Raw genomic sequence first — 13,211 nt, 5'->3', positions numbered from 1 at the left:
CGTGACTGGCCCGGAACATATGCAGTCTTGGATCCAACATTGAAGATTCGGGATCTGACCGAGCTCAGGGTTCAAATTAGGTCCTCGCCATGGATACCCAATAGGTCCATCCTAAATACTTAAATACCCCAAGGAACGTAAAGAACTCATCCCCAGCAATTAGATACACCCACCCAAGACCTAGTCAAGACGCGCTCAAGATGATCATTTCTTGCCAGCTAAAATCCCATGATGGCCAGCCCATTGAAGGCGTTTTTTGTGGAGCTTGAATTCATGGACTTGAAGGAAAGAAGCGAACAGAGAGAAAACCGAAGAGCGTCGAGACTTTACCCCTAAATTAAACTTATCGCTGCAATCCCGTCAACCACTTGTCAAAAGATTATCCTAAGCTGGATTTCATTAATCTCGGCGACTATCCCTCTTGAAGGGCCAGCAGTGCAGATCCTGGCTTCATCAAGTCTCCCCAGACCGTAAATAGTCATCTCTCCAGAAGGCAAGGTGACTACCTGGTGCGATGGCTAGCATTTGTACCACAATGCAACTCTCTGTAGAAAAAGGATTCCCGAAAGAGTAAGAATATCACACGCCCCGAAGGGCTACATTCGCAAATTCTGGCGTGAAATTGCAGGCTCGAGCCTTGCATCTAAGATCTTGCATCTAAGATCCTGTATCTAAGGCCTTGCATCGTAAATCTTGCATTCTCAAATCTTGCATCTCAAATCTTGCATCTAAGAATTGATTTGATTTATTGGTTCATAGACTTGCCCAGTCACTTTTAGACGGCTATGCAGCAATCGACTATAAATACAGTTATGTCCGCAGCGCCCGTCTGGGGTCCATATCCACAAGGGCATTTGTCGGCGTCCGCTCTGTTGATTCCGTGGAGTGTAGGCCAAGAGGCCCACTGGTGCTCAGCTTTGGCCCCTAAGAACAATCCATCTGGTCCGCACCCACGTACCTTCACCTTTGGCACCCTGCGTACCTCGCGACAGAATTCGAGGAATTGGAAAAAAAGCGACCAGGAGCGATGTTCCTAATAAAGCTCCTCAGTAAAAGCCAGATAAGACGTAGATGGGACAAGCCATAACCACGGCACCTGAGGCGCTCAGCCAGGCTGGCCAAACCTCAAACAAACCCCAATCCCACAGAACCAACCAGCCAAGAATACGCAGTTTGGAGACTTCCAGTTTGCCGAATGGACTGCTCTGGCTGGATCCAAGCAGGCGTGTCGAGGGCATTGGAATGACAATAATAGGGTACAACTAGGCGCATGGAAATGCACTAAGCTAGTGGGCTAGTCTAGTGAGTTGAGACTGGGGTGCGTAGAGACGCATGGAAAGGCAACAAGCACAGTGTGTTGCCGGGCAGTGAAATGACAATGATATGGTGCAACTAGGCGCATGGAAATGCACTAAACTAGTGGGCTAGTCAGTAGTGAGTTGAGACTGGGGTGCAGAGAGAGGCATGGAAAGGCAACGAGCACAGTGTGTCGCCGGGCAATGAAATGACAATAATGGGGTGCAAACAGGCGCACGAAAATGCACTAAGCTAGAGAGCCTGTGGGCATTGAAATGACGCTTACTGAGATACAAGCAGATGCATAGAAATGCACTTAACGCATTTCTCAGAGGGCAGTGAACCGAACCCAATGGACTTGCACACACGCACTTACATATGCCGTATACAGGCACGGAGGAAGCAAAGAGCGTGCATTATACTTATACGCACTCAAACTCACTGAGCCATAGTTGACGTGGTTGACCGTGCTGTAATGAAACCAACGACACCAGACCACGCACAAGAAATGGGTCATGGTAGAGAGCAGGAAGAGCCAGTTAATAAAAACAGAATCCAGATCCTAGTTTTTAGATCTTTGAAGCTATAGTCAAATAAAACGTTAAATAGCCAGATTCGAGAATCAAGATTCCCAGAACTAGGATCTTGCTTTTCATCTGGCGGCAGTTAAATACTCACCTATCTTTCTGTTCAGCCCTCAATGAACATGGCATCTGCATTGTTCATGACACTGATGATATGGAATCGTGACATACTCTGAGACAATGATTCAGGATCAGGCTATTAGTTCAAATGTTGAGCAAGCCAGACCCTTGAATGTCCCGAAGAGGTTGACGAAGAGAAAGCAGAAAAACAAGAACAAGAAGAAGATGAAAATCGTACCTCCAGACAGGCTTATGGTCCGCGATCCATTCGCTTTCTTTGCGGACAATTTCCAAAGCGTTGTCGCAGAATGGATTTCGTTGCTCGCTAAGACAACCCCTCGGACATGTGAGATTGCTAGCACAAATCCTCAATTAATCACTGCCTTCCAAGACGTGGATAAGTATCTCACTGGGAGACAAAGCAACTACCTCCTGCGGCGACTGGCATTTGTCCAACTTATGCGGCTGTCTGACTTTATCGAAAATATTATTCAAAGCGAAAGAGAAACAGGATCACCACGCCAAGCTGGCTATGGGGATGCGACTGTCGTGATCGAGCTCTACAAGAAAGCGCAAGGAATCTCTGATACAAAACAGTTGACCAGCATAGTCCGAGAGCGCAGGCGGATGGGAAGGCAATGGGAAAGGCTTGCAGGCCCTTCGCCTTTATTCCTCTTGGTGTACTCTAGCTACGCCGATACGATTGTGTATGAATATCCAAAGCATGTTGCATGACTGAAAACTAATATGTTTAATTGCCATTAGTCGCAGATCCTCCGGAGTTGACAAAACAGCTATGAGCTTGCTGGCTACCCAAGTCCAGCAGACGTTCTCGCCCAAGCTTATTGATACATGCGTTCAGCTTACTGAAATGGCAGACACGGCGGCTAGGTTAAATCAAGATGAACAAAAGGACGCCATAAAACAGGTAACAAATTACTTTCACTCGCTACGAGCAACAATGTGATTCTTCCGACATCAAGTTTGGGCCTCGTTGGAATTGTACCACCCTCCATATCACATCGAGGATAGGTCGTGGGATGCAAGTTTCGGCGAGATCATGCAGCGTACGAGTATCATGGCATCTATGTCTATGGTAATGCTGTTGGTGCATAGTGAATGTTTGGGGCGCCGCCGAAGCCTGTCGCAGTTACTGGTAGCAGTTTATCCGGGGACTTTGGACGGGGTGACACCACCAGCAACAATCCGTTTGTGACACCACCGACGAGCAACGGGTTTTGCTGGTCTGGGGGATCTAGCTCGCCATTTGGTGCGGCGCAGAGATTCTCAAAGTCTAGATCCCCCTACTCACTTGTTTCCAAAACGACGGCGTTGGATACCTACTCGGGTTCGAAGGTGTCCTCTAAGCGCAAGCGTGCTACCACGGATGATGACGAAGACCTGGGAAAGCACTCTGAGACTCGGCAACACTGTATTTCCCTATTTTTGAAGAAATACAGGATTTATGAGCACAAATTTCAGGCTAATGGTACTGATGGTACGGCGACGATGCCTACAATTGTCAGTGCATTCCTAAGCCATTGTCGAATGTGGCACTTTGCTTACACATACGCCATATGCATGCTCACAGTTAGCCCTTGGGTTTGCACACTTTGTTATCCGTGCCACGCTTTTTGTCCCTGTTTTCAAGAGGCTTGTTCAGTTCGTATACAAAGAATGTGACACACGCGATAGTAGCTTGCGGTTGCTCATTGCCGGGTTTGCTGCTTGTGTGATCGAAGATGTCTCAAGACTGGAAGGTTGGAGAGGTTTACTCACTGATGTACCTGCCTCCAAGGCAGACCTGGGTAATGAACTGTTGCATGCGATGGAGACGCTGTAAACCCGTAGGCTCCTTGGTGAGGTCAAGACACTGGGTTTTGGAAACAGAAAGAAAGGTATGCATGCTCAGAACTAGCTTGTGAACTTGTATATCGGGTTGTTCGTGAATTGCTCGCATGACTTCTGCAGCTGATTTTGCTGTGGAGTCTGTGCGTGCATGTGAGGGAAATACTGTCCTCCGTTGTTTCGTTATTTTGTTGTTTACTTTAGGGAAAGAGATTTGTTTTTTGTTGAAGCATTAAATTTGTTTGGGCTGTACAAAAGTCCTTTGCGGATGATTGCGCTTGCGACTCCTTGTTGCCCGGTTCGCCGCCTGTGTGCGGAGAGACGTGTCAGCTCCAGAAGGCTAGAAGGAATTACTCGCAGATTGTCAGACTTTTGCAAGTGATTCGGGCTTGAAATATGTGCGTGCAGCGCCGAAGTCATAGGTAGTGAAGATTGGTCCTCTAGACTTGGGAAATCGAGATTTATATCTGTTATCTTATCGCTTCTCAAACAGGAGGTCAAGACGGACCGCCGACGTGGTCGGACTTGCGTGAAAGGAAGATGTGACAGTGTCGCAATCGATGCGTACGTTCAAGCTCGAGTTCCACAGTCTAGCAAAGGTGGCAGAGACCAGGCAATAAAACACGTCAGGGTGAGTAAGCGCTGGCACGCCACTCCCATTGTTCAGTGGAGTCCCCAATCTACCCCTGCAAGCAGTGTCGTCCGTGCCAAACACCACTGAAGCGAAGAAGTCAATGTGTTCTGTGATGGAGGATCAACCCCCAGGAACGGCTCGCGGTTTCCGTACGATATCGTTTCCTCCACATCAAGTATCTCCTTATTAGGCTGACAAATCCCATACAAGTGCACACTCTTTTCTTCATCTGAAGACGAAAAGCTTGGAAGGCACTCGAACATTCAATAGCGCTGTATTGCTGTATTTGAGAACAAATACACGAAATGACTGGTCCTGCTCACAGCTGGCCTGCGAGCTTTCACAGTGGGGATTAGTGCCTCAGACTTTGTTAGCGATTTCGAATCGCTAGTTCGCGCTTTGTGCATAACGACGCGCCATGCAAGACTGCACCTTGCGAGCGCTCATTCCTGAGTACGCTGCTTGCGTGATCAAAGATGTGTTGACATTCGAAGGTTGGGCAGGGCTGCCTGTGGACCTGCCAATACTTGAGGCAGATATAGGCTTAGCATTGGTACGGTCGATGCAGAAAGTGTACTTTGATAGTCAAAATTGGTCTCCTAGATGTCCCCATATATCTGTGGTTCGCGATGCTGTGTCAAGTCTGTAGTTCTCTTACAACGAGGAGGGAAAGAGATGTCAAAATAGATTGTATTCCTGAAACCTCAACCAAATCAGTGCGCAGTGGTCTTCCACCACCTGCTGGCCTCTTCATACGACAACTGCGAAATGTATTGGGTAAGTTACAGTGAATGCTAGTGGCTACTACAGTCTTTGCCGACCTTCAATAGCAATACTTACGGGCCTAAACTACTGTCCTGCTATTTCCCAATCCATAGGGTCCCCGGCACCGCCCCCTCCTGCCTGTCGAAGCTCGCGCTGCTTCCCCATCGGAATCTCAACCTCCTTCAGAGCAACAGCATACACAGCCTCCAACCCCCCCATTATTTCCATCACAATCCATCGCACATCACACATCATCGACAACACCTCCTCTGACTCTCCCGGGTCCTTCCATCTATTTCTCAATTCTTTCGCCTGCCACAACGCCTGATTCACACTACCTGTTCCTAGAGTAGCGCGCAGTGAATCATTTTCCTCCAGCGCTTTCAACACGTCATGATGGTAAGAGTGACGTGACCATCCATTCAACGGAAGTCCACCAACCTTTGGTTTACTTGTCTCCCTTTGCACGGAGACCCTGAAAATGTGTAGTAAATTGACAATAGCCTGTTCAATTAATGCATAGAATCCTTCGAAATCCAGTTTAAAATTACGCTCTGCATCTTTCAAGGTGAACCCGGATGCCAAGGGTATTGAAGTGCGACGATATGAATCACTAAGGCCTATGAGCTTCCAGCGGAGACGGTGCCAGGTTTGTTCAAAGCAGCGGAAGGCCTGAAGACGAGCAGGAGTTGCCGCATCAGAAGACGCCGTACTTGCTTCTTCCGTTGCCGTCATCATTGAGGCGATGGGCAGCGCTTGCGACGAGGCAGATCTTGGTTCATGGAGGCGTGTGTCGAACATGTGATGCGAAGGGGCCGAACGAGGTCCTCTCTTAGGCATTTTGAGGTGGTGACTTAACTGCGTGGTTAGATAAATTTCCGTGATGCTTTGCACCAAATCAATGAGTGCACAGTTTAGGACGCGTTTGAACAGTTATTTACGTGCTGTATAGATGCACGATTTTAGATTGAGGTTCCCAGATCACAGACCTTAGCAGCGAAGTCTAAAAACCGAGATAAAACCCACCTCGTCCACAAAGGGCCCGTACGCCTTTTGAACGTAATGGCTAATGCATGTGTATGAAATCAAGAATCTTGAAAGTACGTTTTAAGACGACAGCCTCTCGAGGGACGGCATTCTCGAGTTTGCCCATATTCAACAAAGGCGACCTAATGATGATAATGCTAAAGAACTCTCAGAGGTATTAATATTTGATCCCATTTAAAGTATAAGATTAGATTCACGACTGCTTGACTGGGACCGATCATGATTTCCAAAAATATTAGCGCATACTAACTACCCTTGCGTGGTTGCATAAAGTGAACTCCGTTTAGATACCTTAAGCCGTAGCAGAAATTGAAGTGTTCGGTAACAAAAATGACGCACTTTGTTGCCCTCGGAAGATGTATACATAGTGCGATGTGATCGCCTCCTCAGCGTTTCATACACAGCCAAGAATGACATAAGGATCTTGGGGTCACAGTGATCGAATCCCTTCCCACGTGTTTTTATCCTCAACACGCCACCCATGTGCAAATCTTTATCGCTAATAAATTCGGCGAGAACCTCATTGGTCCTCTGATCTAGAAGTGTAAAATTCCGGCGGTTCATTCCCCGAGTATGCTTCGTTATCCAAAGGAGCTCCGCAGTCCCTCCGTGAGGGAGAAACGTTGTCCATCTGTACTCTTCCTGGCTGTGATCTTGCCACGTTAAGTATATCTGCTTCTTCTTCTTCTCCTCCTCCACCTCTTCCCAATGTGTTTCGTGCTGCTTATTAGGGTTATTGAAGCGAATATGTATCTTCCAAGAAGCCCAATGCATGTATGATACAGCAATGTCTGGAGAGGGGGTGTGCAGGTCAAGAAGGGTGAGTTGTTGAAAGTGCTCATTAAAAGTCATTTCAGCATAGAATTCCGGTCGCTCCTCATCTGACAGGACATTGTAGCCCGGCTGCAATGGATCCCTCCATATGGCAAAGCGCCTCACGAGGGTGTCTTCCTCGTCGGCGGAGGCCACCGATGAGTCCGGAGCGAGCCAAGACAGGGGTTCCCGAGTCATTTGTTGAACTAAATAGCACTCGAATTTCACTGAGCACCTCGGCCAGGGTGAAACCCCGCTAAATTAAACCTGCATATATATATGTACATATACATTTAATACTGATGCTTACCTACGGCTTGTAAGCGTCGTTTAGTAAATACGATACACGGAACTTAGAGGAAGGTGCTCAATTCAAGATGCTAGGTGCCGCGATCGCAGGTCTCAATAGTGGAGTCCAGTAATCAAAATCCTGAATTGGAAACTAATCGCTCTGCGCGATGCCGCTATTGGATAACAATTGATTCTAATTCAGAGCCGCACACCCCACTGTGCTATCGGCCCTGTTGGCGTATTCGAAACTGCAAACCAAAGAGGCCAGAACCAAGAAAACTATGCGATTTGGTCTTCGATCGTGGATTGAGGATCCAAGCTTCAAGCGCCGGAATGGGATCATTGCCTAACTCACCATAAATACGATACTTCTGCTCATAGTTTCTCCCAGCTGACACCATTGTTTGTCTAAACTATTGTAGCGTCGCCACAAATGGATAGAGTCTCCGATCTCACTGAAGCCGCTTTGGGGCCACTTGATAGACTTCCCCAGGAGCTATTTAGTAATGTTACGCACTTTCTAACTCCATTGCAGAAACAACGGGTGATCGAAAAGCTCGATAATCCCGAAGAGAAATTCTTTAAGGCCGAAATTTTCTCTGCTTGGATCTGGAGCAAGATATTTAAGCTAAAGTCGTGGCCAGACCAAATAGCCGAGCGACTTCCGAACGAAGATCTTGCTCTTATTAGTCCTGATCTTGAAAAGTTGTCTCGTCATCCGAACGCTGACGCATTTCTACTACTTCTGGTACTTGACTGGTCATGGGATACTAGATACCAGAAGCCTGGTTTGTTTGAATCCTTCTAGAGCCCTGATTTGTATGACAAGCAAAGAAAAGAGATTAGGTTAGCAGGAACTTGCATTAAAGTCTAACTTGGTCGTGACCCGTGGGGTGAGGTAACCGAAGTCAGAGATCCAAGTGTGTTTTTCCGCCAGAGTAATGGGAAGCTATGGACGAATATTCTCTATTATTCCGATGACAGTATTCACACTATAGGAGAAGAGTGCATTAGAGGAATCGATGGAGTGGACCGAAGAAACAAGCAACATATCCGCGAGAGGTGTTCAGTGGATATACTATTCAGGGATGGAATCGTGCGGGATATGATGCTATTGGCTCATGAGAGGCCAACTGAGGTTTTTGGAATAAAATCCACTCGGAGAGGGGGATCAATAACAAGGTGGAGATTGCCGAGAGAAGGTGATGACTGGCGGTGGCTCAGCACCCACTATGAACACTAGATACCGGACCATACTAGTAACTGGTATAAGTCAGCCCGAAGGGCGTTTATTAATGTACCATGTTTCCTTATCTTCCTAACAGTTCAGCATGGGAGGTTGGCCATGTACGTGAGTTTTGAGGGGGATAGGCATGAGGCAGTCCGCGCCACCGGAGCGTATGATCCGCCTCCCGACGGTTCATGATTAAGAGGAGTGCCTTGCTGTCCAGATATATCTTGTTGTACATTAGCGTGTGATGAAATCTAAACCCCCATCTCGCCACTCACATTCCGCAATAGGCTTTATATCGGGCAGTGCGTAACTCGTCGAGAACCGCATTGCAAAGAAGGTCGATGTCCCTTATAGACATGGTAAGAGATAAACTCATAGGGCCGTAGGACAGGGCTTTAATGGCGTGACTAAAACCAGCCCCAAACCAAAATGCTACGTCTCTCTCGTGACGGTCTTCCGACCAAGGAGTGAAGCCGACCCTGATTGAGCAATCGTGGATATCTGAAAATCCAGCAGTTCTGAGTTGTCTTCTCGTTCGCTCTGGTTCCACTCTCATCGAACGACCGTGCAGATCCATGGCGCGCAGCAACTTGTCAGTCCAGTCGATAAGGGCGCATTTGTACGGAATATTGCCGCCCTTGAATCGTGGTTCCCAATCTATTTCTACCTGCTCTAAATATCCGACATTCGGTTTTAAGTGTCTGCCAGTAAATTAGTAACGCGCCGATAGAGGAACATGTTGGACTGTGACTTTCGAACCGATGTATCTTCCTGTACATGTCTTCCCAACAACGAACAGCCCCAAAGAGCGTTCGGACATGTATCAAATCCCAGTTACGTTCCATAGGCTTCCAATCGCTCTCTATGTCAAACTTCATGGGGGGCTCCATATTTGCCGGGATCCTAGTCATATTAATGAGGGTTACCCCCAGGCGGTCCATGGCTCGTCTTGCTCACCTTTCGGGTTGAATCATATTCATGTCTACCCCGAGTACAGACGCTCGTGGCAGTGCCCTAGATTGAACGCGTCAGGCAACATTCTTTGTGCAACACCCAGTGGACGTACTCGGCCATGTCAATTGACCAGATCCCCGTTCCTGTCCCGAGATCAAGGATCCGTAAGTCTGTTGTGGTATCCAGTGGCGAGGAGAACAGGGCATTGCCCCGAGCTGTGAGGAAGAGTTTGTGAAATATATCCAAGCGCTGCAGCTCTTCCTGCACGGAGCATGTTTAGCAGCAGTCCGGTGTCCGCAGGGCAATTGAGCTTACCTCGTCAATTGGAAATATATACTTGCTTCTCTTCAGCTTGTCGTCACTTCTTCCATACCATCGATCACCAAATAGACGTTGCACATGCTGCAAACGCTCGGGATACTGTCTATGGGCGTGATCTAGGTGGCCAATGTCAGTTCAGTACATTCACCGCCGGACTCTTAAGCACTTCAGCTGCAAAGCGAACAGGGTCTCCTGCAGTGTTTACCCTCTGGATTCATAGCGAGTGGAACCGCGTGTGCGTTTTGATGTAGCCGATGTCTCATGTACGATCCTCGTTTCAGACAATGCAGGAGGAAGAAATCTCGGTTCGGGTAATGCTCGGACTTTTTCATAAGCCGCCAGAGCCTCGGGGCACGCGAAGCAGCAACACTAATTCTGGGATGCGGCTTCTGAGCAGAATGTTGCATGTATCAATAGCAGTCATAGTCGGCCAGGCTTCCTTTTTTATTATTATTATTGTCATATGTGCTGGTTAGCTCGCATGGTCTATTAACAAACAGCTTGACGACAGCTGGCCGGATATTTTGATGGCCCTCATGTTAGGCATTGGAGACCTGGCGGGGTGGGCGTATTTGATCATTTGAGCTTGGTTCTGGACAGTCATAACTCTAACGAATACTTATTGCGGTGTCAATTACACCTCAAAAATGCTCGCATTCTCCTATCCCTTTGTGTCGTTTAGACCATGACTGCATCCAAAGTATATACATTGTCTGCCGAATTGAGTTTCCCTTTGCATCACCAAGTGATTTGCACCGTTCTAGGGTGTCGCCTCATCGACTGCTACTGGCGACGAGTCAGAGCGGACCATACCTTCTCAGGCAGAACTGGATCTCGTATATGGCGTATTCTCAAGCAGTTAGTGAAGGTGTCATCCGGTCAGCCATGCCAACTTCAAGGGCATCTTGCTGTTGAAGTCAGACGACAGTGCATTGCTGCCTGAACCCGAACTCGGCAAAGTTCAGGGTCTCCATTCCATCGCCGCCAGATGCATAGTATCCCAATGCCCACTGCACGCCGAAACACAACGCTGGAGTATGAGGCAAAGACTGGAAGCATCTAGTCGAGGACGTATTCGAGATGCTAGAGTGACTGGGCCGCGCCTGTCCCTACGGCCTTATTTGCATCGCTCCAACGTGCAGTGAAGCGATCGACGGCGTCGGGGAACAAGCCAAGCAAGCTTCTGCATATAGAGGTGCCATTTAAGCCATTGCATCAGATCAAGCACGGCGGTTGCTAAATTATTCTTAGGTCTTTTGACATGTATGTCACCTACAAAAGGAGAGCATTTGTTGGTGCTACACAGGTTTGGTGGGGTGCCAGAATTGTGCATTGTAGTTATAGCAGCGAGGAGCCCAGGCCAGCACAGGTGTCTTTGGGCCGCAAGTGGAGGATCGAGTGACTGCAAGTCACCTACTCCGTAGATGTGCAAAGATACTTGCTCAATGGTGCCAGCTTGTCACTAGGACTTTGTCTAATTCTCGACCGCTGGACTGCACTGAGGATACTGACAGGGTGTAAACGCTTGGACGACGCGAACCAAACCATCGCGTTCGCGCCACCCCGGCCTGTACACTAGCTGAGCGCGCTGGGTCTTGAAGACCTGTTTTATTTTTCTCTAATACGCAAAATCATGATCAACTACGTCGCAGCGTCGCCTTCCTATTGCTCCTAAAGTATCTTCAAGATTTCCCCTGCTTTTTCGCGTGTCTGGGTGATGTTTGCCTACCATTTTCTCCCTCAGCTCGAGTGTCTGCTGATGCTTCTGCTCTACCTCCTCGTACCTCCCTAGTTCCTATGCGCAAGCCAACCTGGCAAGGTTGTTTATGCTGTCAATTGTGCACGAACAGTTGCTAAATACTCTGTTATAGCCAATAAGGACCTGTCACTCTGCTTTCGACAGAGGGGAGTTTCTCGTAAAGCTTGGTGCCCTACTGAAATTGTAGGCGCTGATAATATACCACCGTTACATTATACTTTTAAATTCGCCAGAACCGACATTGCAGAGCTCCTTCTGCGGCATGGCGTGCCCGTGGATATCGCGGTTGGTGAAGCTGGGAAATATATGGAAGTCAAGAGGCCGCAGAACCAGCCCTTTCTTTGCAAGCCGCATAGCGCTGCATTGGTTGGCCAAACCGCGATGGTTTCTTTCGACTGTCCTCTCATGCAGTAGTACCAGATAATACAATTGGCTCGCCGTCGCCAAATTTTGGGCAATTCACAATTTCTAGTGCCTGTTCTCTTGTGCCATTGTCTCTCTAGGTGTCTCTTTTTAATTCACCTCCACGGTTCATCACCCCGCAACACCACCCATCCGAAGCTCTCCATGAGCTCAGAAGCTGGGTGCTCTAGGACTCCTGAATAGAGACTTATGACAATCTTATTCAGCGAAAAAAAAAGCGTTTCAAGAGCCCATCAATCTTCATTAAGACTGCTCTTCTGCATTGTGGCTCATGGTCCTTGCCATTGATCAAAACACTGGAGTTGTTGCTGTGAACGAACAATTCTAGCGTAGTGAGCTTGGCGCATCTTTCTTCAAGTAGCTTCAAGATGAGCAAATCTTCTTCCCTAACAAGGACTTCCCCTGGTGGACATCCCGACCTTGGATCTGACCGAGAACCCAAACCCGATCCTAGTGTGCAGCATCAGCTAGAAGAGCGAACAGAGTTGCAAGCTATCCTAAGTGATTTCAGACGAGACTTGGGTACAAATCATATCACAGACCGCAAGATCCGAGCGGTTGACCTTATGGTTCTTCTGGCATCTCGCCGTGAGGTGCGTTCTCCTGCCCAATCGTCATCCACATCAACCCTGTTGCATGGAAGCAATACGCGGGGGGGCTCTCCCGACATCAAGCCTGTAATGCCTAATGTCAATGTTAAGGAGATACCTCTTGTACTCGGTAATACGCAGTGCATATATTGTGTCGGTCAAGAGCAGCTCCCATACAATAGGCGCATGCGCCCATTCAAGCGTGTGTCTCATATGATGGACCATGTGGAAAAAGTGCTTCTCAGGCACGAGCACCAGGAAGGAACGTTTGTTTGCCGCCACCCGCAATGTGAGCATTTGGGTGACTTCCTAATTAGTTTGGATGCCTTTAAGGACCGCGTGCATCGAGTACATGGCGTTAAGCTTCGGGCTAGCAAACCGCAGGAGACTCTTTAGTGTTACGTTCTTTGGTGTGATCGAATGAAGCATGGGGTAACTTGATTGACATGTTCGTACTACATGGTAGATTACTATTTCATAAAGTAAGGTTAACGGCTAGCACTTAAGCGAGCTTTCATTGTCCGTTCGAGCCGAGGAACTGCTACCATTTCTGCGTCATTGCCTATGGACACCAACTCCAGCTTCGAGGTGA

At 48.0% G+C, this 13,211-nt stretch overlaps 4 protein-coding genes across 4 annotated transcripts; 2 read left to right on the top strand and 2 right to left on the bottom strand.

Moving 5' to 3' along the window:
- Nucleotides 1-2,060: 2,060 nt before the first annotated feature.
- On the top strand, nt 2,061-2,675 carry MAA_11682 (uncharacterized protein; the record flags this gene model as incomplete). The annotated part of the gene is made up of 1 exon (XM_011412597.1): nt 2,061-2,675. The coding sequence occupies one exon, from the start codon at nt 2,061-2,063 to the stop codon at nt 2,673-2,675; it is 615 nt and encodes a 204-aa protein (XP_011410899.1).
- Nucleotides 2,676-5,271: 2,596 nt separating this feature from the next.
- Nucleotides 5,272-7,245, bottom strand: MAA_11681 (uncharacterized protein; the record flags this gene model as incomplete). Its single annotated transcript, XM_011412596.1, has 2 exons — nt 5,272-6,045; nt 6,574-7,245. 2 exons carry the CDS (start codon nt 7,243-7,245, stop codon nt 5,272-5,274), a joined length of 1,446 nt encoding a protein of 481 aa, XP_011410898.1.
- Nucleotides 7,246-8,843: 1,598 nt separating this feature from the next.
- MAA_01386 (methyl transferase) lies at nt 8,844-9,646 on the bottom strand (the record flags this gene model as incomplete). Its single annotated transcript, XM_007819384.2, has 2 exons — nt 8,844-9,273; nt 9,639-9,646. The coding sequence occupies 2 exons, from the start codon at nt 9,644-9,646 to the stop codon at nt 8,844-8,846; spliced, it is 438 nt and encodes a 145-aa protein (XP_007817575.2).
- A 2,751-nt stretch (nt 9,647-12,397) lies between these two features.
- Nucleotides 12,398-13,015, top strand: MAA_11680 (uncharacterized protein; the record flags this gene model as incomplete). Its single annotated transcript, XM_011412595.1, has 1 exon — nt 12,398-13,015. The coding sequence occupies one exon, from the start codon at nt 12,398-12,400 to the stop codon at nt 13,013-13,015; it is 618 nt and encodes a 205-aa protein (XP_011410897.1).
- Between the last annotated feature and the right edge of the window lie 196 nt (nt 13,016-13,211).

The sequence above is a fragment of the Metarhizium robertsii genome (assembly GCF_000187425.2).
Source record: "Metarhizium robertsii ARSEF 23 chromosome Unknown MAA_Scf_13, whole genome shotgun sequence".
Lineage (NCBI taxonomy): Eukaryota > Fungi > Ascomycota > Sordariomycetes > Hypocreales > Clavicipitaceae > Metarhizium > Metarhizium robertsii.
The sequence above is the reverse complement of the archived record's forward strand: the minus strand, read 5'-3'. Positions and strand labels throughout refer to the sequence as shown.